Source organism: Electrona antarctica (genome assembly GCF_951216825.1).
Source record: "Electrona antarctica genome assembly, chromosome: 11".
In the NCBI taxonomy this organism is placed as follows: domain Eukaryota; kingdom Metazoa; phylum Chordata; class Actinopteri; order Myctophiformes; family Myctophidae; genus Electrona; species Electrona antarctica.
The window spans coordinates 593,792-621,738 of NC_136792.1; the positions used below are offsets into that span (position 1 = coordinate 593,792).

The 27,947-nt window shown below is 45.1% G+C and overlaps 1 protein-coding gene across 1 annotated transcript; it reads right to left on the minus strand.

Moving 5' to 3' along the window:
• On the minus strand, nt 1–27,819 carry LOC306932964 (extracellular calcium-sensing receptor-like; the record flags this gene model as incomplete). The annotated part of the gene is made up of 7 exons (XM_079514935.1): nt 1–914; nt 1,001–1,124; nt 1,213–1,440; nt 2,829–3,098; nt 13,970–14,239; nt 14,982–15,068; nt 27,535–27,819. 7 exons carry the CDS (start codon nt 27,817–27,819, stop codon nt 1–3), a joined length of 2,178 nt encoding a protein of 725 aa, XP_079371061.1.
• Between the last annotated feature and the right edge of the window lie 128 nt (nt 27,820–27,947).

The following is a 27,947-nucleotide window of genomic DNA, read 5'->3' on the forward strand; positions in this document are numbered from 1 at the left end:
CTACGTCTTGGTGGCACCTCGACCCATGATGGACTTCTTAGTGTTTCTCTCAGGTTTCAAAAGGATTATATAACACTTTGGTCCAAACAGCGCCAGCAAAATGCCAAAACTAGATGCTAAAATAGCAAACACCTCCACTACATCTGCATATTTGCCAGGAGAGCTGATATATGCTGGTATGAAGGCTATCCACACAGCACAGAATATCAACATGCTGAAAGTGATTAACTTGGCTTCATTGAAGTTGTCTGGAAGATTCCTTGCCATGAATGCTAGGAGGAAACTGAGGAGTGCCAGTAAACCAATATAACCTAGTAACACCGCAAAACCAACTGTTGATCCCACATCACACTCATAGACTATCTTATCACTGTGGTATTGTGTGTTTTTATGAGGAGCTGGTGAGGCAGACGCAAGCCAGACTATGCAGATGATTCCCTGGATGGCAGTAAGAATCAGAACTGTTCCTCTCTGCTGTATAGCACCAAACCACTTCATGATGTCTGCACCACCAGGCTTGGAGGCCTTGAACACAGCCAGCACCACCATAGTCTTTACCAGGATGCAGGAGACACACAGCACAAAGCTGATCCCAAATACTGCATGCCTCAGCTGACAAGTCCAGAGTCTGGGACGGCCAATGAACAGGAGTGTGCACAAGAAACATAGTTTGAGTGAAAGCAATAGTTGGAAGCTGAGTTCTGAGTTGTTGGCGCGGACCATGGGCGTCTCTTTATGATAAACAAAGATCCCCAGGACAATAGCACAGACAAATGTTCCTAGCAGTGAGATGGTTGTTAATGAGATTCCCAGGGACTCATGGTAGGACAGGAACTCAATGCTCTTAGGTACACAGTGGTCACGCTGGGGACTGGACCAGAAGTCCTCTGGACAACTGGTGCAATCTGTAGAGTCTAACAAATAGGACAAGATTAAAGGGACACACGTATCTTCTTATAACCTTCTGTACATATACTGTAGCTACATTATGTAACCCTACCTGTCTCATTGCTGAACTCTCCCTCAGAACAAGCAATGCAGTCGTAGCAGCAGACAGGTTCTCCTTTCCTTCTGGCCACACGGGTTCCAGGAGAACAGCTCTCACTGCACACCGACCGAGGAGGCTGCAGAGGAAAGTACAAATGATCAGTTTAAATATAAATTTCATTCACATCATGAGCTCAATTAAAAATTTTAGAAAGCTGAAATTACTTTTGCGGATTGAAAGTCCCAGAAGATTCTGTCTTCATCGAGGGTGAATTCTTCATCTCCGGAGGCTGTCATCTTGACCACACCTACATTGTGAAACTTTGTGCTTCCATCAGGGAGCCACGCCCAGTTCAATATATCAAATATTGGTAAAGCATCCCCATTCTCATCAAAGTATACACGATCACCATCAGATGTGGTGAAGTTGACCTTTTCCAGGTAGTAGAGAAGCTAGAAATGGTGATGAGCAGAATCATGAAGAGCAAGAGACTTTAAAAACATACTTAAGGATCGTATTATGTGCCCAAGTCACGCTACACACTATTTGGGGATTTAAGCATTGTGCAAGGGGTGTTCCTGTTGCTGAGTTGCTATCTTCCACCACCTTTACATTATGCATTGCCTTTGAACAAAACCATATTCATAATGTCACCCACATTTGTTGAGAATTAGGAGTGAGGAAGACTTCTACATCTTGTGTGACTATTGCATAATGAAGAGAGGCATGACCGCATTGTTAGACAAGAAGACACAGCGGTAAACGTGTATTTTATTTAAAATACGACATTCAGAAGAACATGTGATTACCACCTGCCCCCTATACAGACCACCTTCAGAAGAACATGTGATTACCACCTGCCCCCTATACAGACCACCTTCAGAAGAACATGTGATTACCACCTAACCCCCTATACAGACCACCTTCAGAAGAACATGTGATTACCACCTGCCCCCTATACAGACAACCTTCAAAAGTCAGCCTCTTCAATGTAGGAGAGAGTGCGAGTGCATTTTCTGATAGCGGCATCTCCCGCGGAACACCAGCGGCAGTCGGTAGTGTTTCCCGGCGGCATCAGTCTGACACTCTACCCCAAACCCTTACCCTTAACCATAACCGCAAGCACCACGCAAGGCATGTCGGACCAAACGCACTGCCGCGGAAGCGAGCGGCAGTCGAGTGTCATAATCCCCCCAGTTTCCCTGGCAGCTGCCGCCGCCCCTTCTCCCGGCAGTTGTTACCGGCAGTTTACCGACAGTTGCTGCGAGAAGCGGCGGCCACGGATAAAGTCCTCCGCCCCGGCAGTGCCGTTGCCTGATTATGCACTCGCTGCTTCTGCAACGTAGGACCAGAGATGAGGACACAAAACTGAGCTGGCATCCGGTTTTGTCAACTGTTCTAGTTTTTCAATGGCATATTTACATTTCCCTTAATATTATTCTATGAGTTTTCCTTATTATTCTACATTTGAAAAAGATATACTGTGATCTCATCAAAGTCTTATTCAATACATCATTTTAACCTTAGAATCCATTTGATGATCAAATCTAGCAATTAAATGTCTTCCACTCTACACACTACACATACATTTTTTTCTACTAATATGTATTTTTTTTCTTTTTCATTTATACTGTGAATCTATGCATTATTGTTATATTACTAATGTTGCCAAATTATTCACGTTTGATTTTTATGATTTATTTGTATTTTTGTTGTTAAATAAGGTGAGATTAACCTTCTAAACCCCACAGGGTTTTCTAAGTCTCACACAACCCAATAATATGTGCAAATAAACAATAAATACAAATAATCCTACAGGTTAACTGAATTAATATCCCACCTGCCATGGCTTTATTGTCTGCAAAGTGGCACAGCTGTGCCCAGGGAAAGGCCCTCTTCCTGGCACACACTGCAACATGTCATGGATGGCGTGGGCCAGAGCATACACCGCCTTGTACACATTGTAGTCTGGCCTGAGTTCAGACACATTCAACAGATCAGTTTCTGCCAGGTCCTCTTGTCCAGTACACACCCTTCCACCAGCGTCCACCCACTCTGGTGGAAGGGGTGAAAATTTACACCGAAATGTGTGTTCCCAAAACTGCCTCACCTGAAAGAACACAATTAATTCACAAGAATACCTGTAAATACAATAATCAATGAATGTATTGATTATTCACTTCATTCACAGTTTGCAGATACTACAGTGGTACAATTATACAATGGTGCAAAAAGGATAACACAACATGTCCTAAGGGCTTGTGTCCATTGTGGTCCTTGATGGATAATTTTGAATTATTGTAGATCTGTTATTTTGTGGGATTTGGTTACATGTTCCCAATAACTTTGTATCTTCATGCCCTGTGTGCCACTGAGTTTACATCTCACTCTTCCCCAGCTGGCGGGTAGATAAAGAATTGTTTTGTTTCCCGATTGTCTGCCTCTCTGGTGAACAACATGTTTTTCGGCCTTGGTACAGTCCCGTAGCAGACAAATTGTCTCCTACTAACGTTTACTAGTTGTCAGTAACTTGGGCTGTGAACTACATTTACTTAAAGAACTACGATTCCCTTCGGTCACACTTCCGGGATTTTACCGGAAGTATAATTTGCCACGTATCCCAAGTGAACCTCCCGGCAATAGGTGTCGCCATTATTCACTTTTGGTTACCCTCTGAACTCCAAATGCATTACTTCCCCATGTCAAAAGGATGTTATGACTTATGTAGTATAAAATATGGTCACTGATGATGTGTCAGTGAGAGATCTTTTTAACGCTGTACGGACCTGCCATTTCTCTCCCGATGTAATTGGTAATATATATCAAATGGAAAATCCTTATAGCTCTGGCGTGTACTGGTTCTTCTGTGTCTGTGTCAAAATCCTTCTAAGGTATTCTGGTATACTCTGATACTTTTACTCTGCCTAATTCTCTCATTTTAGTATTGTATTTTTCCTCTAAAGTATTTATCCTTAAAAGGTATTAATATAGAATTACAGTTTAACATTCTAACATTATAGATAAAGTTAATATTCACTTGGTTTAAAAAGGTTTTACAGTCCTTCTGACTTGAGTACTTGTACTCTATTACATGCTTCCAATTCTCCTCAGTCTCCACACGGAGTCAAGACGATTTATTAGTTTATAATTCAAAGGTTATCTTAATAGTTTATGGCTCTTCATGCCGAAAGGGTCTCAGTGTGTCCACTTTAACCACTTAGTTCTTAAAGCAGCAATGTTGCTGCGTCATAAATCGGACACTATGGTATTGGCTATTAATGGTCATAATTAGTAAATAGGTAATTATGTAATCCCTTAAAAATACATAACAGTCCTGTGTATTTGTCGGGTTTATTCCGTGAGTGGGATCATTATAGTATTAAGTGCCGGCCCAGCTTATATTTGTAACTTCATGTTGTGTCATTTATGTATAGAATGTTGGTGCTATTATGAAGTTCACTGCCTATACAGTAAATACTCTGTGTTATATAAGAACAGAGATCCTCTTATCAACCAATTGCAGTATATCTCAGGGATGTAGATATTAATACAGCTAATTGGGGGGTAAATGTGTTACCAATGTGGTACTAATACTATATACCAGGAATGCGAGTTCATACTAGGACAGGACATGGTATGGCGATAGGAAGTGTCGGGTGACAGAGGAAAGGGCGAGCTATACCAGGGGGCACGATGTGTTCGTTCATTCCTACAGAAACAATGTAGCAAACGGGATGACGCGTTTAAGTAAGTCCTTTTAATGTGTTATATGTTCGTTAAATGCTCTAAATTCAGTCATAAATGATGCATCTATGCAGTCGCTATATCTGTGAATTAATAGTATGTATCTTGTGTTTCCCTTGTGTTCGCAGTTATTACCTAAACGCCACGGTCTCAGATTCCTTTGTTGTAATGATCATCATGCTATTGTATTAGATCTAACACGGGCCAGACAAGGCAAATAAGGCTTTATACTGTACACAAGTGTAGTAGAAGTATGTTTGTACGTGTGTGAGTGTGTTATGAGATAATAGTAATAAAATGGCCAAAATCAAGTGATTGTTTACGGGCATTATTGCAACGTCGAGGCTATGTGTGTTTGAGTAATATAAATGTTACCTTGGTGTGTGTTAAATCACAGTTACCAGACCTGTTTGTTATAACCCCTTTGCGGAGGGTCTGAATCAGTAATTAAGCAAAGCTATGAAACAGCAAAGTTTAGTTATATCCGTACAGTAATAATTAAATGCTCTGTAATTCACCAGAGTAATAATTAAATGTGGTGTAATTCACCATAGTAATAATTAACCGTGTGTAATCACCGGTGAGTAATAATTCATTGCGGTGTAACCCACCGACGTATTACTGAAGCAACGGTACTTAATTCACCGTAGCTATTCAAAGTAATACGAGCATTGTGTGATCCGCAATGCTAATGAAAGCCATTGGCCCGTGTTAGCTTAGCTGTTAGCTTAGCTACTACGTGATCAATGGTGGTTGTCTGCTGTTAGCGTGACGCTAGCTGTGAAGCAAGACAACGAGAGACGGCCATCCAGCGTTTGCGGAGCACCGCTGACCCGTCATCGATCGCCGTGTCCAAGGACCAGCGACCGAAACCCGTAGGCTGCCGGAGTAGCTGATATCTGCGGGAATCATCCGTGCCGTATTGAGGTGACAAGGATGCTAGTAGCGTGATCCTGCTGCTAAGGAGGTTGTGCCCTGGGTGCTAGGAAGCATCCGGTTTTGCCGACCTAAATAAAGAGTTTCAGTGCCCACATGAGTGCTTGTGCATTGGGGGGAATATCGCTGGAATTGTGTGTTGCAGAAAGGAACTGTGCATTGACTTTGGGGGGTATACCAGACCAAGCTAAATTGTAAACAAGCAAGGAGCTAGCCACCTTCCCATTGACATTGCATTGTGCCTAGCAACCAACTAGCATTAGGCTAACGGTGGCTAACTGGCTGACTGACGCTAATGCTAAGCTAAAGGAGGGCTGACTGACGCTAATGCTAAGCTAAGGGAGGTTAACTCCAGTTGGATGTTGTTGGGGCTAGCCTAGCCAATGCTAACGCTAATAGCATAGGGGTTGGAGCTACCGCATTGTGTATGTTTCACAGCACGACTGGCCGCCAGAGAGGAACGCCGACCGGCCATCTAAAAAGAGAGACAAGGTTGGTGGGGGGGGGCGAGCGAGTAGCCTCGTGTAACCATGGCAGCCTTAGATGCGTTAAAGAAAGCGCGCTCGGCGAGCCAAGGCGCGTTAACAAGGTTAACGACCAGAGCCAAAAGTACGGCTGCCCATAAGTCCGAAAGTGAACTTAAGGCTTTACTGAAAGACATGGATATAGGTTTTGATGAGCTTCTAACCTGTAGCACGGATTATAAAAGTGCAATGGAAGAGGCTGGTGAAAACGCTATGGACATAGCTACCGTTAGTACGAGACTCAATGCCGCAAAGATATCCTATCTTTTGGCTCGGACAGAATTGCAGGAAAACTTATGGAAGCGGTTCATAGATGAGTCTGTGCAGCGCGCCCTCAAGTGGGCGGCAGAGGCAGCAGGCAGAGCGCGTCCTGACCGTTACGAAGAACAGGATATTAACCTAAGTCTTATTTACGGGCTGGAGAGTGTAATTGAGCGATCATTAACAGACATGCAGACGTTACTAAACTCTTGGGAAGGTTGCATTTCTGACGAGAATTTGGCCAAGGTATTAGCTGAGATATATGCTTTGAAAGCACTTAAGAGTGCCAATCTCCAGGATTTAAAGCACAAAGGCGAAATAGTAATAGAAATGAAAGAGGAAATTAAACAAGAAAGTGTACCTCTCGCCGTTGACAATGGAGGAAAGAAGTCAGCCGGTAGCAAACTGGCTGCTCAGCCTATGAAATTACCCCAATTCAGTGGGGAACGCATGTCATACTTCAGATGGAAGAAACAGTGGCATAGGATTTATGCACTCTTTGACAATCCTGGATGGGGTGATGACATGCGTTACCAGCTACTGATTGATTCCATTGATAAAAGGATAAATGATGAATTAAGGCTTGATTATTGCCAGACTTCAGATGAGGTCTACCAGAAATTAGAACTCCACTACGGAAACGTAGGACAGATTGTCAAGGAGATTATAATGAAGTTGGAAAGTGTGCCCGCTGTAAGCAGTGGCCAGCCAAAGGAGACATTAAATCTTGTTAGATTAATAGAGCAATCGGTGCTGGATCTAGCGGATCTTAATGCTGGCGACGTCATTCAAAATCAGCTCGTCATTCACAATTTAGAGGCTAAATTGCCGCCAGAAATGCAAGAACGGTGGCTTGTGATGCGTTGTAATCCAAATAATAATATTGATAGCCAAAACAGGTTCCCGCATTTCATTGCCTTCTTACGCGAGCATACAAAAGTGCTCGTTGAACAAGAACAATTAAATGCAAAAGGCATAGGGACCAAACAAAGTGATCCGAGCCCACGTAGCCGTAATAATGACCGACAGAATGATAAGCCGGGGAACGGGGCGCGCGAGAAGCGTGCGTCGACAAGGGCTACGTTTAGCGGCGAGGAGGCGCGGGGTTCGTGCGTAATCTGCGGAGAGAGCGATCACTCAGGGGCATTGTTCCGTTGTAAAATATTCATGAAAGCTAACGTTGAAGGCCGACGTGCGTATGCGAAGAAACATAAAGCATGCTTTAAGTGTTTATATCTACATGACGGCCAATGCAGAGTGCGCAATGACAATTTCCTGTGTAGGTTAAGTGAGTGCAAAAGGGACGGCTCGTCGCCTCCTCATAATTTCAAGTTGTGCCCCAAGGCGCGTCCACGTAATGGGGATAGTAGCACTAGTAATAATAATAGTGACAGCGCGAGAGGGGGGGCTAGTAGCGTGGGGAGGGACTCACGTGGGCCTACACATGAAATTGAACTTAAGCTTGCTGAGGCCGAGTTGACGCCAAAGCAACTAGCTATAGTACGCAAAGCTTACACGAACAATACAGCCACGACAGGCTGCACTGAGGGCGGAGAGATGCCTGCTCTGATGATGACGTTGGAAGTAACCACGAAAAGTGGTGATTGGGTGGGGGCTTTGATTGACCTCGCCTCTGATACGAATTATATCACCCACAAAGCTGCAGACAGGCTCGGGCTGAAAGGAAGACCTGTCACTCTGAGCGTGCAGGGCGTTGGGGGGATGAAAAAGACATTCAAGACGAAAAAATACTCCATTAAGTTGAAGACAATGGGGGAGAAGGGCTCTTCTCCACTGGACCATGACATGACTTGTTATGGTCTGGATGAGATTGCAAAGATCAATTGTCCAGTTAATCCTAGGCGCATTGCAGATCTTTTTCCGGGCACCGATCCGGAGGAGTTGAGACGTCCACTGGAAGTGGAAATACTTATCAGTGCGCGTGAGGGTCGTTTAGCCCCACAGCGGTTGGCTAGATGTGGAGATTTGGTACTTTGGTCGGGGATTTTGGGTAAGACGGTTAGCGGATGTCATCCGTCTCTATTCGACGCGAGTGAAATGGTCACAGGACAGTGGGCGTCAACCCATTTTGCTCTTTCAATGAGAGGTGGAGCCGTTGAAATTAAGGCTGCCACTTGCCATACTGACACCAGCGCGGCACTGTCTTGGTGGCGTTGGGACAGTATTGGAGCGGCATGTGATCCCCTGTGTGGGGGTTGTCGTTGTGGAAAATGCGCCCCTGGTGGAAAAGAGATGTCTCTCGCTGACGAGAGAGAAATGGAGATTGTCAAGAGGGGCCTGACTTTTAAGACAAGCGACTCTCACAGCGATGAGTCGCATTGGGACGCGAGCTATCCTTGGAAAGAGGACCCGTCTACTTTACCAAATAATAGGGCGGCGGTTGAGGCCACGTTCTTAAAGTCTGAGAAACGTCTCAGGCGAGATCCCGTGTGGTACCAGGCCTATGCTAGCCAGGTGCATGAGATGCTCAAAAGAGGTGCTGCTGTCAAGCTGTCTAAAGCTGCCATGGACATGTGGGGCGGGGCTGTTTGGTGGATCAACCATCTTATGGCACCAAACCCACATTCAGTTTCCACGCCAGTTAGGATAGTCTGGGACAGTAGTCAAGAATTCCGGGGCGTGAGTTTGAACAGTATCCTGCTAAAGGGGCCCGATGTTTTGAACCCGATCCGAGCAGTGTTGCTGCGTTTCAGAGAAGGGGAATACGCCGCCATCGGCGACGTAAGCAAAATGTACCACTCCGTTTGGCTAGAAGAGCGGGAGGTACATTTGCACCGGTTCCTATGGAGGGACTCAGTTGACAGCAAGATTGAAGACTATGCAGTTGTACGGGTCAATATGGGAGACCGTCCAGCGGGTAGCATAGCTCAAATAGCGATGCGCGAGACAGCGTATCTACCTCAGTTCACCCACATGGTTGACGAGAGGGACGTAATCGTGGAGAACGCTTACGTAGATGACATTTTTCTATCTCACAACTGCCCCCAGAGGCTGGAGGAGGTACTGGCGGGGGTTAAAACCATTCTGGCTACCGGGGGGTTTCACCTAAAGCCCTGGGTACGGTCAGGCCAAAGTGGGAGGGAAGGAGATGGAGAAATGAAACCAGAGACTATGTTGTTTCCGAATCAGATGAGAGAGGAGGACAATAAGGCTCTGGGGGTTGGTTACCATGTGAAGGAGGACAGCCTCTTCATCATGGTTGCCATAAACTTTTCCGCCAGAAAAAAAAAAGTGCGGAGCGAGGAAAACCTTGCTCTGGAGGAGGTGGCGGAGAAGACGCCAGATCCTCTGACTCGGCGTATGTTGCTGAGTCAAGTAGCGGGGCTGTATGATCCCATTGGCCTTGTGACGCCTCTGAAACAGAAGGGCGTTATTCTAGTCAGGAGGGCGTTCCAAGAGGCGGGGTCATTGACCAAAGACACTTGGGATCAACCGTTGTCTAGCGATCTCCGCGTGAGAGCGGTTGAACTTTTTGAGGAATACGCAAAGCTGAGTGCGATCACGTTCCCCAGGTGTATCACTCCGCCCGGATGGGTGGGGAAACCCTGGGGCATCACCTTCTCCGACGGGAGCTCAGAGTCCTACGGAGCGGTGCTCTACCTGCGGTGGGAAACTGCTAGCGGGGTGGAGACTCGTCTGGTGGAGTCAAAAGCCAAGTTGGCTCCTCTAGACCAAAAGGGTGATGCAGTGAAAGCTGAAATCTGCGGTGCTGTCTTTGCCGCACGACTGAAAGGGTACGTGCTGAAGCATAGCAGGCTGACAATCGAGAAGTGGTATCACTTTGTCGACAGCCAGACAGTGCTGGGTGCCATTCAAAGGGACAGTTATGGGTTCCAAACGTTCTTCGCCAATAGGGTTGGGGAAATCCAGAAGGCGGGGCCTGTGACTGACTGGTGGTGGGTTCCCGGGGTGGAAAATGTAGCTGATCTAGTCACGAGGGGGGGTTCTCCTGAGCAATTAGACAGTGATTCCCTGTGGCAAAAGGGACCAGAGTTCCTAGCCAGACCAGTCGACCAATGGCCTATGAAGTCTGCTGCTGAGGTGGCTTCTTCATCGCGGGAAGTCGTGAGTACATTGCAGAGAAAAGTGTTCAAAATGAAAGCATTCTCTGCTGCTGTTACTAGATCCCAAACTAAGAACCAGGGGTCCGCGCCACTGCCAGACAGTGGCGGGTCCTCGCCAGTCAGTGGCAGATCTTCACCAGACAATGGGGGGTCTCCAGCGGTCAGCAGGGGTCCTTCACCAGTCAGTGATGGGGGTTCTGTGGCAGCATCTAATGACGAAACTGAACAGCTGTGGGGTTCAGGCCTTGTGAACCAAATGGACTTGGCTAGATGCAGCACACTGTCAAAACTCTGCGGGGCAGTTGGCTACGTCCGCAGAGTGTTGCACGGCCACGGAGGCTTATTCAAGTCCGGCAGTCGTGTACAGTGGGGGGCGGTGCTCTCTGTCGGAGAGCGGGACACAGCATTTAAGGAGCTGTGCCTTGCCGCCCAAGAGGGAATTTCTTTCCCGACAACGACACTAAACCGTCTTGTAGTTAGTAAGAACGACAAGACAGGTCTCCTGCTATGCCGAGGCCGGGTTCAGACCGTTGACCAAGAAAGCCAGGGCGTGCCCATCATTCCTTACGAGGCACGACTCAGCACACTACTGTGTGAGGAGGCCCATCGTGCAAACCACGAGGGCGTGGCTGGGACACTCCTGCGAGTCAGGAAGAAAGCCTGGGTGGTTCAGGGGCCAAGGGTCGCACGTAAGGTGATCGACTCTTGCCTGTTTTGTCGCAAACGGGGGGCTAAGCTATCCAGTCAAGTGATGGCTAATCTTCCTACAGTGCGCACAAGTCCAGCAGCTCCGTTCGAGTACACAACGCTGGATTTGTTCGGTCCTTACACTGTCAGGGGCACTGTGAAGCGACGCATTAAGAGAAAAGTCTGGGGCGTGGTCTTCAGTTGCATGGCCTCACGGGCTGTCCATGCAGACCTAGTTGAGGACTTGTCTACAGAAGGCTTTCTGCAGACCTACCAGCGATTCACTGCTCTGAGAGGCCATCCAAAAAAGTTGTGGTCTGATCAGGGTACGAACTTTGTTGGCGCGAGGCCAGCACTGGAGGATCTATACAAGTTCCTAGGGGACATTGACAAGGAGCAGATCCAGCAAAGAGCAGCAGTTGCAGGGACCGACTGGGCATGGGAGTTTAGCCCAGCGGACTCACCGCATCGGAACGGGGCGGCCGAAGCTGCCGTCCATGTTCTGAAAAGGGCGTTGAGCAGCGTCGGCGACACCGATGATCTGTCGGCGTTGGAGTTCCAGACTCTACTCTACCTTGCTGCTAACCTGGCCAACGAAAGACCCATCGGAGCCAGAACTCAGGTCGACGAGGATTCCGTGGACATCATCACTCCCAACTCTCTGCTGTTGGGGCGGGCAGGGCCCAGGGGAGACATCCTGGGCTTTGACTTCCCTAGCTACCCGTACAGTCGTCTTCGGGCGGTCCAGCGCGAGGTGGACAAGTTCTGGAAGCGGTGGAGCCAGCTGGCGGGCCCTCATCTCTTCATCCGAGAGAAATGGCACGTTCCAGCACGGAACGTGGCCGTCGGCGACCTGGTGTGGGTCGCGGACCAGAATGCTCTACGAGGTCGATTCCGGATGGGTCGTGTCGTGGAGGTGAATCCAGGTAACCAGGGTGTCGTCAGGGACGTAAAGGTGCGGACATGTCCAAGTCTGCCCATCAGTTGGTCGCAGGTGGTGAAAGACGTGGTGGCATGGCCATCCGTCATCCTCCATCGTGATGTGCGGCGGCTGGTTGTCCTAATCCCGGTTGAAGATCAGTGAATTAGACTAGAAAGTCCTCTTGAGAAATACCCTAACGAACTCTTCCATATGCATGCTGCGCGAGTAAGACTAGTCAGTGGGTGTTTACTTGAGGCAGCTGGGTGATGAGGCATACTTGTCACTCAGTAAGGAGCAAAGCGGTGGTGCCTACCTCCTACAGTCAGATTGAGATCAAAATTAATTCAGTGCATGAAAGTAAACTAGGTTTATTATTTCATAAGTTCAACTGGTGAGTGCCATCCGGAGGCGTTCATCGATTAGAAGCATGATTGATATACTTATTTTTTATTTTTGTTTGAATATTTTTGTTTGCAAATGATTGTGGGGAATCTATTTAGCCTACTGGGTTTATTTCAAACCGTAGCCTAAAAGTGGGAGGTGTCGGGTTTATTCCGTGAGTGGGATCATTATAGTATTAAGTGCCGGCCCAGCTTATATTTGTAACTTCATGTTGTGTCATTTATGTATAGAATGTTGGTGCTATTATGAAGTTCACTGCCTATACAGTAAATACTCTGTGTTATATAAGAACAGAGATCCTCTTATCAACCAATTGCAGTATATCTCAGGGATGTAGATATTAATACAGCTAATTGGGGGGTAAATGTGTTACCAATGTGGTACTAATACTATATACCAGGAATGCGAGTTCATACTAGGACAGGACATGGTATGGCGATAGGAAGTGTCGGGTGACAGAGGAAAGGGCGAGCTATACCAGGGGGCACGATGTGTTCGTTCATTCCTACAGAAACAATGTAGCAAACGGGATGACGCGTTTAAGTAAGTCCTTTTAATGTGTTATATGTTCGTTAAATGCTCTAAATTCAGTCATAAATGATGCATCTATGCAGTCGCTATATCTGTGAATTAATAGTATGTATCTTGTGTTTCCCTTGTGTTCGCAGTTATTACCTAAACGCCACGGTCTCAGATTCCTTTGTTGTAATGATCATCATGCTATTGTATTAGATCTAACACGGGCCAGACAAGGCAAATAAGGCTTTATACTGTACACAAGTGTAGTAGAAGTATGTTTGTACGTGTGTGAGTGTGTTATGAGATAATAGTAATAAAATGGCCAAAATCAAGTGATTGTTTACGGGCATTATTGCAACGTCGAGGCTATGTGTGTTTGAGTAATATAAATGTTACCTTGGTGTGTGTTAAATCACAGTTACCAGACCTGTTTGTTATAACCCCTTTGCGGAGGGTCTGAATCAGTAATTAAGCAAAGCTATGAAACAGCAAAGTTTAGTTATATCCGTACAGTATTCAATTCATTGAGACATTTAAAGACATACAATTAAATAAATATACAATCAAATTAAACAAAAATACTTACTATGTTATCCTCCTGGTCATTGTCAGGACGTATTTTTAACAAAAAGTCCTTGAGACCTGGTAGCTCTCCACGACGGATGGCAAAACCCAGGGTGCCTCTCAGGTACGGCAGGTAAGACTGGAGATAACCGTCTTCCCACCAACCTGCAGTGGCAGGTAAGATCCATTGCAGACCTGTCACATTCTGCTTAACCACCTGTTCATCGTTTCGAAATAAATGAAAGGCATGTCTTTCTTTCAATACATTCTCATTTTAGATTCTTCTAATTACGAATCCCTAAATTAACATCCTCCACAGATGTATCGTAACACAAACCTCATCCAAGACATTAAACATGTAGCTCGCATACGTGAATGCAATGACCACAAGAGCTGTGGACGTCTTCATCACAGAGACAATCCTCTGGAGTTTATCCAGGTCATTGTGGAAGGGCAGAGCCTCTGAATAAGCCACACAACCCAGACCAGACTGGTCCAGACCAGACTGGAACAATCGGGCGGCGTCACGGCCAGCATCATCATCACTGAACAGCAGTCCTACCCACGTCCACTTGAACCACCTCATAGTCTGGAGCATAGCTCGCACCTGAGTGGATGAAAAATGGACGGAAATGTACTTAGGTTAGATCATACAGTACATGGGCAAACGGCGGCCCAGGGGCCACATGCGGCCCCCGTGTTCACTTATGTGGCCTGCAGGTTAATATTGGAATACTGTTATATTATTGTTATATTTCAGCTGTTACAATTCCAAACACGCAAACATGACCCACTTTAATTATATCTATAATGGTCAATATTAGTAGCATAATTACAATTTCAATTGTCTTTTTATGTCCAATGTATTTGAATTTAAGTATGTTTAATTTAAGTTAACATAAGTATAAATAAATGCATTTGAAATTAAATAAAAATGTTAGGCCTACTTTTCAGGATTCCAATTAATCTATTAACGAACGTGTCGTTGAGCTAGAATGGAGATAAGATATTTCTACCCAACAGTATATGCAATGTGGCCCTCTGGGGTGAGTGTGTAAATATAGTGGCCCTCTGGAGTGAGTGTGGAAATATAGTGGCCCTCTGGAGTGAGTGTGGAAATATAGTGGCCCTCTGGAGTGAGTGTGGAAATACAGTGGCCCTCTGTAGTAAGTGTGGAAATATAGTGGCCCTCTGTAGTAAGTGTGGAAATATAGTGGCCCTCTGGAGTGAGTGTAGAAATATAGTGGCCCTCTCCTACATCAAAGTTGCCCACCCCATGGGTTCGAGTATTCCAGTTTGTGAAACATGAACTATTAGATACCAACACATCTATTGTTATAGAAGTTCACCTGGAAGACAAAACTTGGCATTGTTCTGAAGAAGGATGGGAACTGAGTCCGGTCGCTCAGACAGGAACAACCAGCATAGTAACTTATCTGGAAAAACAGAATAAAAACAAATACAAAATATCTATTCTGTAACGTACTAGATCATAGGTATTCAACAGTGCGTCTGGTACCCTCAGGGCAGTGCTACTCAACCCGGGGCCCCTGCTTAATGTATCTGCGGCCAACAATGAAAATATAATATTAGTTATTTGCACAAGTTTTGAACAAGATTTTGGTTATTGTATTGTAAAAGGTTGTATGGCCTGATGTCAACTTAGTATTAACCACTTACTTTATCACCTGTGATAATCTCTTCACATTTTCAACCAGCCAAAATTCTCACACGTCTCCCCCCTTCTCCGCTCACTATTGGCTCCCGGTCGCTGCCCGCACAGAGTATAACCAAAGGTATGGCACCCCCATATACCCCCAATAGCTGCTTTTAACCCTCCACTGTGTGGATTCAGAATGACCAGGTCATAAGCGTACATAAGGTGATTAATGATAGGTACCTATAAGACAGCCTGTATTGCACTTATTTAATTCACAATAGATCATCCATGTATATGCATAATGTGCTTAGATATGCCACAAGCAGCTTCTGAAACCGTTTGGTTTATCCTGTCAAAAGCTCAATAAGTTTCAATGTAGCATAGGAAGATAGTGGAAATAGCTACTGTAGCTGGCAATCATTTCCTTAATTGTAAAAATGCACAACACTGTGCCGGGTTTCTTTTTAAACTGGTTATCTGCAGTAAAGACAAACATTTCCAGATAAACATGATTCTTTCCAATACTGTGGAGAGGATGCTGGCCAGATTCGGATGTGCTGTTTGAGAACTTTACATGACCTGCCATTGGCAATTCAGTAGAATGCAGTGCATTTTCAGAAACAGAACAGTTCAGTAGAATGCAGTGCATTGTCAGAAACAGAACAGTTCAGTAAGGGGGCATTGTCAATGACAGGCTCTAAGGGCTCCATTTTTGTCTCATCTTTCTAAAGCCACTATTTGGGGATTTAGGAGTGGGGAAAGGGTGTTCCCCCACTAAAGTTGGTATTTTGGTTACCTGTCTAAATACCTTAAACACCTCCGTTACCCGTTATATTATGCATAGGTGTGGTTTGGGCGTTATATAATAATTAATCCAAATTTAACCAATCACCAGTCCACGTGCCATTGCCTTTACGAGATCCCTTATGCGTTGCCCGTTAGTGCTATATTGCTTCATAGCCTAAGCCCGTTGCTGCGTTGAGGCACCTTAACATTGAACGACATTATTTTGTATTTATGATGATAAATGATAAATGATAGATGATAAATATATGATAGCCTAGATACATCTTAACATTGAATCACCCAAAGAAAAGGCTGATTTCCCCCAACCCACCCAACTGGTTGGGGCGATTGGATCCAACTATCACCATTCGTATGGAATGGATGCTTGCTGATTGGAGCCCATACTATGGCTTGATTTCTTGGGGATCGGGTGGTTGAGGTCTCACTTGTGCTGCATGTGCTGCTATGGGGTGATGAACTGAATGAGCAAATGGAATCGTGCACGCCGCACCGTCCGCACGCCTGGCACAAATAACTTCTTTGACTATACAATTATAGAAACACAATGGTCACAAGGAAGTGGCAGGCACTCACTTCTGCTGATTATAGGAAAATTACAAAGAGATGCATAGGAGAATAAGGAGAGATGACGCAGCCTGCCCTGCACTACGCGGACATCTCCATTGAGGCGCGCCGCTCTTTACCAAACTAATTTGGCATACGGTTTACGGGTGCTTTTAAAATCGCTTTCCCAAATGTGTTTGACCAAAATAGCAATTTAGGAAAAAGCTGGAAAGCGTGCCAGCACGCCCATGACCACACCTCTAAGCGCAAATACCGGTGTCGGCAAAAAAGATAGCGGGTGATGCTGGACGAAAATACCATTTAAGGGACAGAGAAAGCTCCTATATTAGTAATTTTCGGGCAGCGGCTGAATTGCGGGCCGCGCTGCGGGTAAAGTCGGAGACGAAATTGGAGCCCTATTTGTACAGAGATGATTGACTCTGTACCAACAGACCTGTAAAACACAGGCCAAGGGCAGTTTCTTACCACTTTCACTTAAAACAAAGGGGAAACAAAGACAGAAGAAAGAAAAATAGCAGCCTACAAGCTCAGAACATGTCACACTGTGACCTTGTTGATCGGCTGTGTTTGATACTTTTGTCTAACACGCATAATGAAGAAATAGGGCATTAAAAAAGCAGTACAAGTTGAAATATGGAGACAAGGTTTCTTCTCGACAGCAACGATTATGTTCTATGTCTTTCAAACGGCAAAAACACCAAGCAAAGCAAAGCAAAATTAAATAAAATAGGCTATGGTGAAAGGGGATAGGAAACTTACCATGGGCACTCTGTATACACCTAATATTCTAGAGATGGCAATAGAACTTTTTGAGGTACTAGGACCCACAATTCCAAGTACTGGAGGAGACCCAACACAGCTCTGATCCAGTGTAAACTGCTCCTCTCTCCCACTGATCAGTGACAGCGCTGCAGAGACTGCAACCCCGGCCGTTAAACAGGTGTCATAGCAACGGTATCCCAGAGTCACATTGGGGAGCAGGCTGGGGTCTCTGTTGATCTCACTGATGGCAAAAGCCATGATCTGTGGCAATCTGAACGCCTTGACTATAAAACTAACACACACAATTACACTGTAGCCTTGAATATCATTGCTGTCGGGCAGAAACCTTGTATCTCCATATTTAAACGTTCTGTTTTTGTTTAATAAATTACTTACTTAATAAAACACATTTTTTGAAGAAAATATTTAAGTGAAAGTGCTACCCTAGATCCATCCAAACACAGAGAAGGTTTCCACCCGACAGCCTATATCTTTGTAGAAATATACACATCAACTAATCATGTTTCTATACATCAAAACAAGGTTGGTGTTGTCTTACTGGCTATTCGTGATACTCACCGACTGCAGGAGGGCTTCTGTTCCTTGGACTGTGTGAACGTCAGCTCAGGGAACACAGAGCCCAGGTGGAATGGAAACAAACCACCCAGAAGCACATCTCCAGCCTTGTACATTCTGCCAGGATTAAACGGTGCCTGTAACTCACAAGAAGAGGACGAGGATGAAGTCAAAGGAGAGAAGGAAGAGAACATCATCAAGTATGAAAACAGTGGTATGTCTAAAGAAGCCCTCATGACTGTCCTCCTCTGTCTAACAACCCCCCCACCTTCTCCATCCATTGTCCAGTTGTTAGGTTTTATACACAGTGCAGTGCCGTCCCCTGTGCCAGATGACGACATTACGTAATCTTTCACAACACCGATCTGGGCCTTTAGGCACACACAGAGGCAGGGCTTAACAAGTACTGTACGGTATTTGTATTTCACTTGAGCATTCTACTCCACTACATATCCAATCCCAATAATGTACTTGTACTCTTCTACATTTATTTGGAAACTTTAGTTACTTTGTAGATTTTGATTATTATTACAAAACATACATTAACCACTTCAGCCTTATATACATTTCGTCCATTTGAAAATAGCCGATTGCGACACATTGTGAGCTTGTAGATCAGCTATTTTCAAAAGATTATTTTTCATTTCATATTCTATATAATGAGTAGGCTACTTTAACTTTTGGTACATTATGTATATTTTGATGCCAATCAGATTCCGGTCAGTGGCAGGTTGGTGGTCAGTGGCAGGTTGTTGGTCAGTGTCAGGTTGGTGGTCAGTGGCAGGTTGCCGGTCAGTGGCAGGTTGGTGGTCAGTGGCAGGTTGGTGGTCAGTGGCAGATTGGTGGTCAGTGGCAGGTTGGTGGTCAGTGGCAGGTTGGTGGTCAGTGGCAGGTTGGTGGTCAGTGGCAGGTTGGTGGTCAGTGGCAGATTGGTGGTCAGTGGCAGGTTGGTGGTCAGTGGCAGGTTGCCGGTCAGTGGCAGGTTGGTGGTCAGTGGCAGATTGGTGGTCAGTGGCAGGTTGGTGGTCAGTGGCAGGTTGGTGGTCAGTGGCAGGTTGGTGGTCAGTGGCAGGTTGCCGGTCAGTGGCAGGTTGGTGGTCAGTGGCAGATTGGTGGTCAGTGGCAGGTTGGTGGTCAGTGGCAGGTTGGTGGTCAGTGGCAGGTTGGTGGTCAGTGGCAGGTTGCCGGTCAGTGGCAGATTGGTGGTCAGTGGCAGGTTGCCGGTCAGTGGCAGGTTGGTGGTCAGTGGCAGGTTGCCGGTCAGTGGCAGGTTGCCGGTCAGTGGCAGGTTGGCGGTCAGTGGCAGGTTGCCGGTCAGTGGCAGGTTGCCGGTCAGTGGCAGGTTGCCGGTCAGTGGCAGGTTGGTGGTCAGTGGCAGGTTGCCGGTCAGTGGCAGGTTGCCGGTCAGTGGCAGGTTGGTGGTCAGTGGCAGGTTGGTGGTCAGTGGCAGGTTGCCGGTCAGTGGCAGGTTGGTGGTCAGTGGCAGGTTGGTGGTCAGTGGCAGGTTGCCGGTCAGTGGCAGGTTGCCGGTCAGTGGCAGGTTGCCGGTCAGTGGCAGGTTGGTGGTCAGTGGCAGGTTGCCGGTCAGTGGCACCTGGAAAATTTGGGCACCATAAAAACTGTTCAGCTCTGAAGTTGTTAATCAGAGCAGTGGTCAGTCCTCCCCACTTCTCAGGTGGCCACTCCTGATTACCACTGAAGTGTCAGGGAAAACAAGAGTAAAGCCCAAGGCATCTTCAACTCACCAGCATGCACACACACACGCACCCACGCACGCACGCACACACACACACACACACACACACACACAATGATGTTATTTAATTAACCCAGGCCTTAGAGGCAATTTAAATAACACAAGGTTGAAACATTGCAATAACACCAATTAAATATCACATGGTTCAATGCCTTGGCAAGTTAGCTGATCTTATCGTTTATTGTTTATTTGACAAGACTGTCAATAGCGTAAGTTTAATGCCTTTAATCCTGATGTCCAGTTTCCCTGTCTACAATGATGTGATATGAAGAGTGTTTGTGTGGGTGTTTGTGTGGGTAGAGTGTGTGTTTGTGCAGTCACTAGGCTAGGTTTTGTGACCTGCAGTGTGTGCGTGCGTGCGTGCGTGCGCGCGTGCGTGCGTGCGCGCGTGCGTGCGTGCGTGCGTCCATACATTACATAAATTACACAGATGCATTAAAATACTATATAAAATGCATTCACATAAACACAGCAACAGTGATCATCAACAGTGGGGAAAAGGTGAACTATTTAAACATTTTCTTATTTAAAATGTCCACAGCAGTATTAGCACAAACAAAGTTTTGTAACCCTTCTTTTTAGCTAATTTTGCCCTAAGCCTCCTGCCCGATGGCAACAAGTCAAATTCAGAGCGAAGAGGGTGGGTAGAATCATTGTAAATCTGAATTAATTTTTTGGTTATGGAGCGGTTGTATATGTCCTGAAGTTGCAATGGTTTGTCTCAAATGATCTTACTTGCCTGGTTGACTACCTGGGTGAGCTTGTTTTTATCTCTAACTGAGATATTCCCAAACCAGGACACGATGTTAAAAGTGAGTGTCGTGTTATTTATGGGTGTGCGAGATTTGTACTCATAATGGGAAATTATATATTGGGTCAGATTGATTGGAGATATATGCAGCTCTCTAGAGTGGGAGAGCTTCAGGTCCCCACATTCCATTCTACATACAGACCGGTGGATTCGGGCGTTTTACGGCCTCTTCCTGTTGTGAGACAGGCCATTATGACTCCTTCTCAGAGGAGAGACTCACTAGGCTGGGCACATGTCAATGTGGAATAAGTAACTTTAATCTTTAATTCCTCTTCAATTGTTTAAATGTGTTCTAATAACCTATTATATATTGGGTTGGTAAAAAGCCTAAATGATAGATCTGTAATAGTCTAAACCGTTTTAATCTAGGCAGAAATAGCAGTTGGGCACACATTACAGGGACTGTAATGGGAGCTGACTGCTCTGCTACCAGAAAGGAAGTTCAGTGGCTTCTGATTGGTTGAAAGTGTTTAGCATGGAGGTGTGATTTCAGTCAGAGGGCTTGCATTAAGTATTCTGTATGCCTGGTATTAGACTAGATTCACCAATACCAACGAACGTGATACATGTAGCAGGCAGACGCCAGCGGTATGTATTAAATGCTATATATAATTGTGCATTATTCATAATTGATGTGATATGATGTTTAGATTGTAACCAAGTGTTCTTGTGTTTCTTGTGTCCCGATCATTTATTAATGAAGTTTAATTCATGATAATGTAGATTTAAAACCACTTAATGTGTGATTGAACTAAGTCTGAAAGTCATCAAGGAAGCTAAGCTTTACCAAGATCCGATAGTTCCGAGACGGAGCTGATCCTGGTACAGTTTAGAGTGTGAAATGATAGCTAAACTCTGCCGAGCAAAGTAGGAGACAGCAGCAAAGTGCAAAGCCATGCAGTGTTGTATTACTTACATATTGTAACGGGGGAGAGTGAACAGAACGTGTGTATGATTGATGTATGTGTTTGATTAATATGAATTAATAAAACCCTATAAAATGCACGTTTGAGTTCATCAAATATAAGCTATTATTGGAACATTTAGTTCACCCTGTGCGTATTAGTCTCTATAATCTGCCTACTGCAGGGCTGGTCGGAGCCCCGGCACAACTTCGCCAAATAACCGAACAGTGAGAACACTCTCAGTGAGTGATCTATAGACCATGGTCAGCGTGTGTTTACTAGCATTAAAACGTGTCCGTTTCCTGAGAAGATAAAGCCGATGCCTTGCATTTTTGTAGATGTTATCTGCATTGGTCTGAAAGGTGAGTTTATTGTCTATGGTCGTTCCCAGATATTTAAAGTCACTGACCTGCTCCACTTCCTCCCCACTCATAGTAACAGGCCTAAAGATGGACCCTGAACCCTCTGCTCCTGCCCCCCCTCCCAAACACAGCTCCTTGGTCTTAGTGACATTAAGGTCAAACCAGGTGGCAATACGGTCAAAGTGCTGGGAGTAGGAGGGACTGGAAACGTCCTGCAGGCAGGCAACCAAGGCCATGTCATCAGCGTACTTTATGAGAGAGAACTCTTTGTTGTTGTATTTCAACTCATTTGTGTATAGGGAAAATAACAGAGGGGATAAAACGCACCCCTGTGGAACGCCAGTGTTTAGGACAAGGCAGTCAGAACAGAGTGTTATTAATACAGACTCGTTGGGGTCTCTCTCTCAGAAAGTCCCTAATCCACAGAATTACATTACTACTGACGTTCAGGTCACACAGGCGTTTTAGGAGAAGACAGGGTTGGACCATATTCAAAGCAGAGGAGAAGTCCATAAAAAGGACACGGACATACTGTATGTTTTAGGCTTGTCTAAGTGACTATATGTATTTTATCCAATAAAGTCAGAGTGGCAACCACTCAAAAAGAAGATAGCCACTAGGTGGCACCACCGCACTTCATTCGGTTGCCTTTGACTCGCAATGTTTTCTCATGCTGCCAATAAAGCCCTGAATAGATTTGTATTGAGAACAGAACGGACAGAACAGGACAGGACAGGACAGGACAGAACAGGACAGGACAGGACAGAACAGGACAGGACAGGACAGGACAGGACAGGACAGGACAGGACAGGACAGGACAGGACAGGACAGGACGCTGAAATGGCAACTTCACATTGTAAATTGTTAATAGGCCTATACAGTACCAGTAAGACACCTGAGGGAGTACAGGTGTGTTAATAGGCCTATACAGTACCAGTAAGACACCTGAGGGAGTACAGGTGTGTTAATAGGCCTATACAGTACCAGTAAGACACCTGAGGGAGTACAGGTGTGTTAATAGGCCTATACAGTACCAGTAAGACACCTGAGGGAGTACACGTGTGTTAATAGGCCTATACAGTACCAGTAAGACACCTGAGGGAGTACAGGTGTGTTAATAGGCCTATACAGTACCAGTAAGACACCTGAGGGAGTACAGGTGTGTTAATAGGCCTATACAGTACCAGTAAGACACCTGAGGGCGTACAGGTGTGTACAGGGTACAGGGTTTGATGAGGTCAGATCAACATTATGGAATGTCAGAACAGGTCAGCTCCATATATGGAGATCTAATGGTGGCAGCGGGGGCAGTGTCTTGAGTGTACAGGGTTTGATGAGGGAGGGCCCAGTTAGGGCCGGGACTTAATTTCCGGGCCTGTTGAGAACTCTAGTTTTCGCTGGCTGCCGGCTGCACTAATTACTTTGGGGCAGGCCCTTCTAGAGTTTAAATGGACAGGTATCAGTCAAAAGGGAGACATCGAAGAGGAAGGACGGATGGGCAAGGATCAACATATTGAATGTTCTTGACATATATCCATATATTAATATTGATGACATCAGGGATCTCCATATATGGGCTTATTTGCGACAGCAGGTCAAATTTACTATATGATCCTGATTTACTATCATACCTGATGATGTCATAGTGATGTCACGAGACCTGGGCAGAATATAATGGGATTTCCCCATGTATGGGGATTTTGCGTACACTGACAGACAAAAAACGCACAATTCCATAGTTCACTTCGAACCATTGACATCATCGTTAGGCTGATTTTTTTTTAAACAATATTTTAGATTTGTATTATCGTGAGAACGATGGCTTCCATTTTCACATTGCAACTTTTCAGGACTAGAAAGCCTGCATTTTCTATTAGCTTGGATTCCCCATCGATGAAGTCACTGGTGGACGGGTTTCTGAACTGCCCACAGCCCTCTTATGAACACAGACATAGTAGAAAAACATGGTGCCATTTTATCATGATTATCAACAAGGATTACAGCTTGTATAAAATAGCCTACACTATCTGGGTACACATCTGTGAGAACTGTAGCACTTTGAGATTTTGACGAATATAAAGTGCGTTATAAATACAAACCATTATTATTATTATTATTAATGGCTAAGTTATAGAATATAGACTAAAAATGAAAGAGGCCGCACAGGCACATCTCGTAGTCACGATGCCATAAAAATGTATTTTTCCAACGTTTCGGCAACAAGTTGCCTTCTTCAGGGTATTCCCTAAGTAAGTTATAGAATATAAACACAATAAAAAGCAAGACAAGTACCTGTTCTATAGACTATGATTTATTAACTCATTATAGCTAAACGGCATCAGCATGTGAGTCATGTCAATTTCATTACAAAGCACGAATTACAAATTACAAAGCGGCTTATCCCAAATGTGGTGAGAACAGTAGGCCTATCGTCACCGAACTGAATATTACTGTTATATACATTTTGTTCAATGTTCAATCTTCACATGTATTAATTAAATAATCGCCTAATCGCAATTATTTAAGATAATCACAATATTTTTTGCATAATCATCAATTGTTTCCATGTTGAAAAATATCCAATATCTCTTGTATGTTTTGAAATATGTTTTTGACAATATTAATCAAAGCAGCTTTAACCCTTTGAAACCAGAGGCCTTCACAAAGTAATGCTGTTTGACACAAAGGCTATATTTGCCAATTTAAAACCGATACATAATTTGCCTCTTACTGTACATACTTAGTATTTTGACCCACAGATAATGGAGAGGTGCACATGGTTTATTGTCAATATGGCTCTAACATCAACAAACAGTCTCTAAGGGAGGGTAATCAACTTCTCCTTTATCCCAGATAATAGATGTTTGTATCTCTGACTAGATGTAGTTTAATATGGTAGAAAACGGACTCTATTACTAACAAGGTTATCAGCTATTTATTTCACATTACAAAATATATATATTCTTTTCCAGTTAATTATTTTAAACTCAATATTAGTAGTAGTAGTAGTAGTAGTAGTAGTAGTAGTAATTGAATCTTCTACTTAATCTACTATCAACTTCTACCATCAGAAATCCGATATATCCATATTGTTCAGATTTATAGCTATCCACGATTTAACTTGCTAAGTTGATAGCATCATGGTCCATAGCTACACCTACTGAAAGGCCACAACTGCACAAAGAGTATGTCTTTACTCAAACTGTCTAAATAATATAACTCAAGTGTCTTTTATACTTTTATTGTCGTTTAACAAACATACATTTAAACACATGAACTATTTATCTAGGATTGGTTTAAGGGTTAGTTTTAACCCAGTTTAGGTTAGACGTTTAGTTAGTTTTAACTAGTTAGTTAGTTAGGTTCGTTTAGGTTAGTTAGTTAGGTAAATAACCTGCATGAATGAGAGAGAAATACATACATTCGTCGATTACAGGCAGGTTTACACAACACATGGATAACACATTATTCATTGATTATTAATAGTTTGCATTATGTATCAATAATTACTATTGGTCTTATGTGAGCTGTGTTGTTCATCGTACGGTTGGCACGAGGTGTGGACTCTTCTGGATGTTACTAGAATCTGAGCTACTAGAGTCCTCGCAGGGTTTATAAAAACTCTGTTTAGTGGATCCCGCCTTGTGGGCCGGTCTTAAACCAGCTTGGCATCAATTGGCTGCTGAGCTCCTTCCTGTGGTTGGTTTATAGCCAACCTTACTATTGGTTTGAAACCAGGAAGTATTACCTGACATGTGCTTGCCATGAGGTCTGGCATATGGGAGAAGCAGTTTGCTGGTGGCCTCTCTCTTCCCTTGGGAGGGAGCCTTTTCACACCTCAACCCCTACCCCCATTGTTATCTTAGGGACTTCACAGGCGGGGGCCCTTTTTAGGTATGTCTGTGCTAGCAGTAGTCAACACTGGTATAGTACCTATTATTTATTAAACATTAACACATCCCAATATCCTGGATATTTCCACACCCCCCGCAAGAACCTATTCATAAACTTATTGAAGAGGTTCTTCAAACAATCATTTCGTTTATAAAGGGTTTGGTTTTCGACACATTGATTATCTGCCGAAGGGGGGGGGGTTTGATAAACACAAAATTATGATTAGCTTAACATGCCTTTGAACTGACTGGTTAAGGAATTATAATATTGTTCTTTGTTTTATCTTTTCAGAATTAGTTTCTCATTTTAAGGTTCCTGTTTGTTTCCTTACTTGTAATTCTGTTATAATTTGATTCCACTTTGTTCGAACAAATACATTGACTTGTGATATCTTCGTGGATCACTATTTTAATTTGTTACTTTCATCTAACATCCCATACTGTTAAATAAAGTCAACCTGTTAAGATTATTACTTTTTAGAAGCAGGTTGGTTCCTGCCATTTATTACCCCTCATAAACTTGCTTGGTCCTGAGCAGATTGGAGATAAGATTTCACAAGGGTTCTGGTTTACTTTACTGTCTTTTTCGTAAAAGCCCTTGGATTTTGTGTGTTTAGTAACTAATGTGTAATTTAGCATGGCACTTCGATTATTTTGGTCACCTTAAAGGTTTTTTAGGCAATGATTTCAAACTGGCCTGCAAACTTAACAAAGTCATCACATTTCAAACATTGATACATTTGCCCCTGTCATTGACATGGGCTGTTGTTCGTGTGCGTGGCAACTAGGTTGTGTTACAATTCACACCTTCCCATCCTGGCTTTTTCCTTGCTGGAAAGGAAGAGTTAACATTATTTTATACCACACATTAATTTACCATTTTACCCTAGTTATGAGTTACTTTATACTTTCTGGTTTGTACTCGTTAACCGGGGAATGTTTATGTATTCTGTAATGTTAACTTGTAATACAATTCACAATCACACAATACACTTTTTGTTAAAAACACACATGAAGTTGTCACTGTCCTTCTCTGCCTTGGTGACAGCCTGGAGGTCCCCCTCCCTGTGTGGGGGGGGGAAGCATGTGTGTGTGTGTGTGTGTGTGTGTGTGTGTGTGTGCGCGTGTGCGCGTGCGCTCGCGCTCCCCCGATTGTGCCAACATTCCTCCTGACGGTCATCCTTTTGGGCCCGCCGGTGTTGGGGGGGGTAGGCATGTGTGTGCATCCGTCATTCATTCATGACGTAATTGGCATTGACTGCATTTTTTCATTTTAACTTTCCCTCTGCCATCGGTGCCATCGGCAGGTTTTATTGTGACCTTACCGATGGCTGCAGGGCTTGTGATGGAGAGCGCTGCTTTGCAAAGCTTTCCCCAGCTTCCACGTGGTTTGGCTGTGGGCGGTCCCCCCAGCTCACCACCTTTACCCTCGTCGGACGGGAGGGGATACGTTGTGGTGGTCGCTGTTGTGGGGTGGACTACTGCAGTGGTTGCTGGCGTGGGTAGACATAGCAGGGCCAGCCTGGCAGATTCCGCCCTGGTGAAACTCAAGGGCTTATGCCTTGACAGGGTGGATTCTGTGGGGTCTGGTGTCAGGCCGCTGCTTGCACTGGTGGAGGACGGTTTCGTCTCACCTAGGTCTGCCGCTCTGATGTCATCTCGCCCTTCTGAGGCGAGGGATTGCTGTGGCGTGCGCCACTGTTCTGTGGCGGTCGACTTCCTGTTGTCTCCCGCGACGGACGCCGTGACAGCGTGCGCTGTGCTGGCCCCGGCAGCTCGCTGGGTGGTTTCTTCCTTTGGACTCACCCTGGCCTCCGGTGCTGTGTTGGGAGTCTGGTCGATGTGCACCGACGTAGTGGCGGTCGGCGTCCCATTTCCCACGTCGGACACTGGGCCTTGTGCCGTGTCCAGCTCCTTGGTGTCGTGCGTTGGACAGCAGGTCGCCTGCGGTTCTGGCGTCGCATTGGGGGGAGCCTGGTTGTCCTCCGCTGACGTAGTGGCAAGCCCCCCTGGGGCTCGCGAAGTGACGTCTGCTGTTGGGGTGAGAGGGCGGACCGGTTCCTGCCGCCCCCCTGCCGTTTCTTCCCCCATCGAGGTGACGTCATCTGTTGGGGTGAGAGGGCGGTCAGGCGTCTGTCGCCTCCCGTCCGTTTCTTCTCCAATCGAGGTGACGTCTGCTGGGTCTTCAACTTCCCCCGCCGGCTCGGCGGTGACCTGTG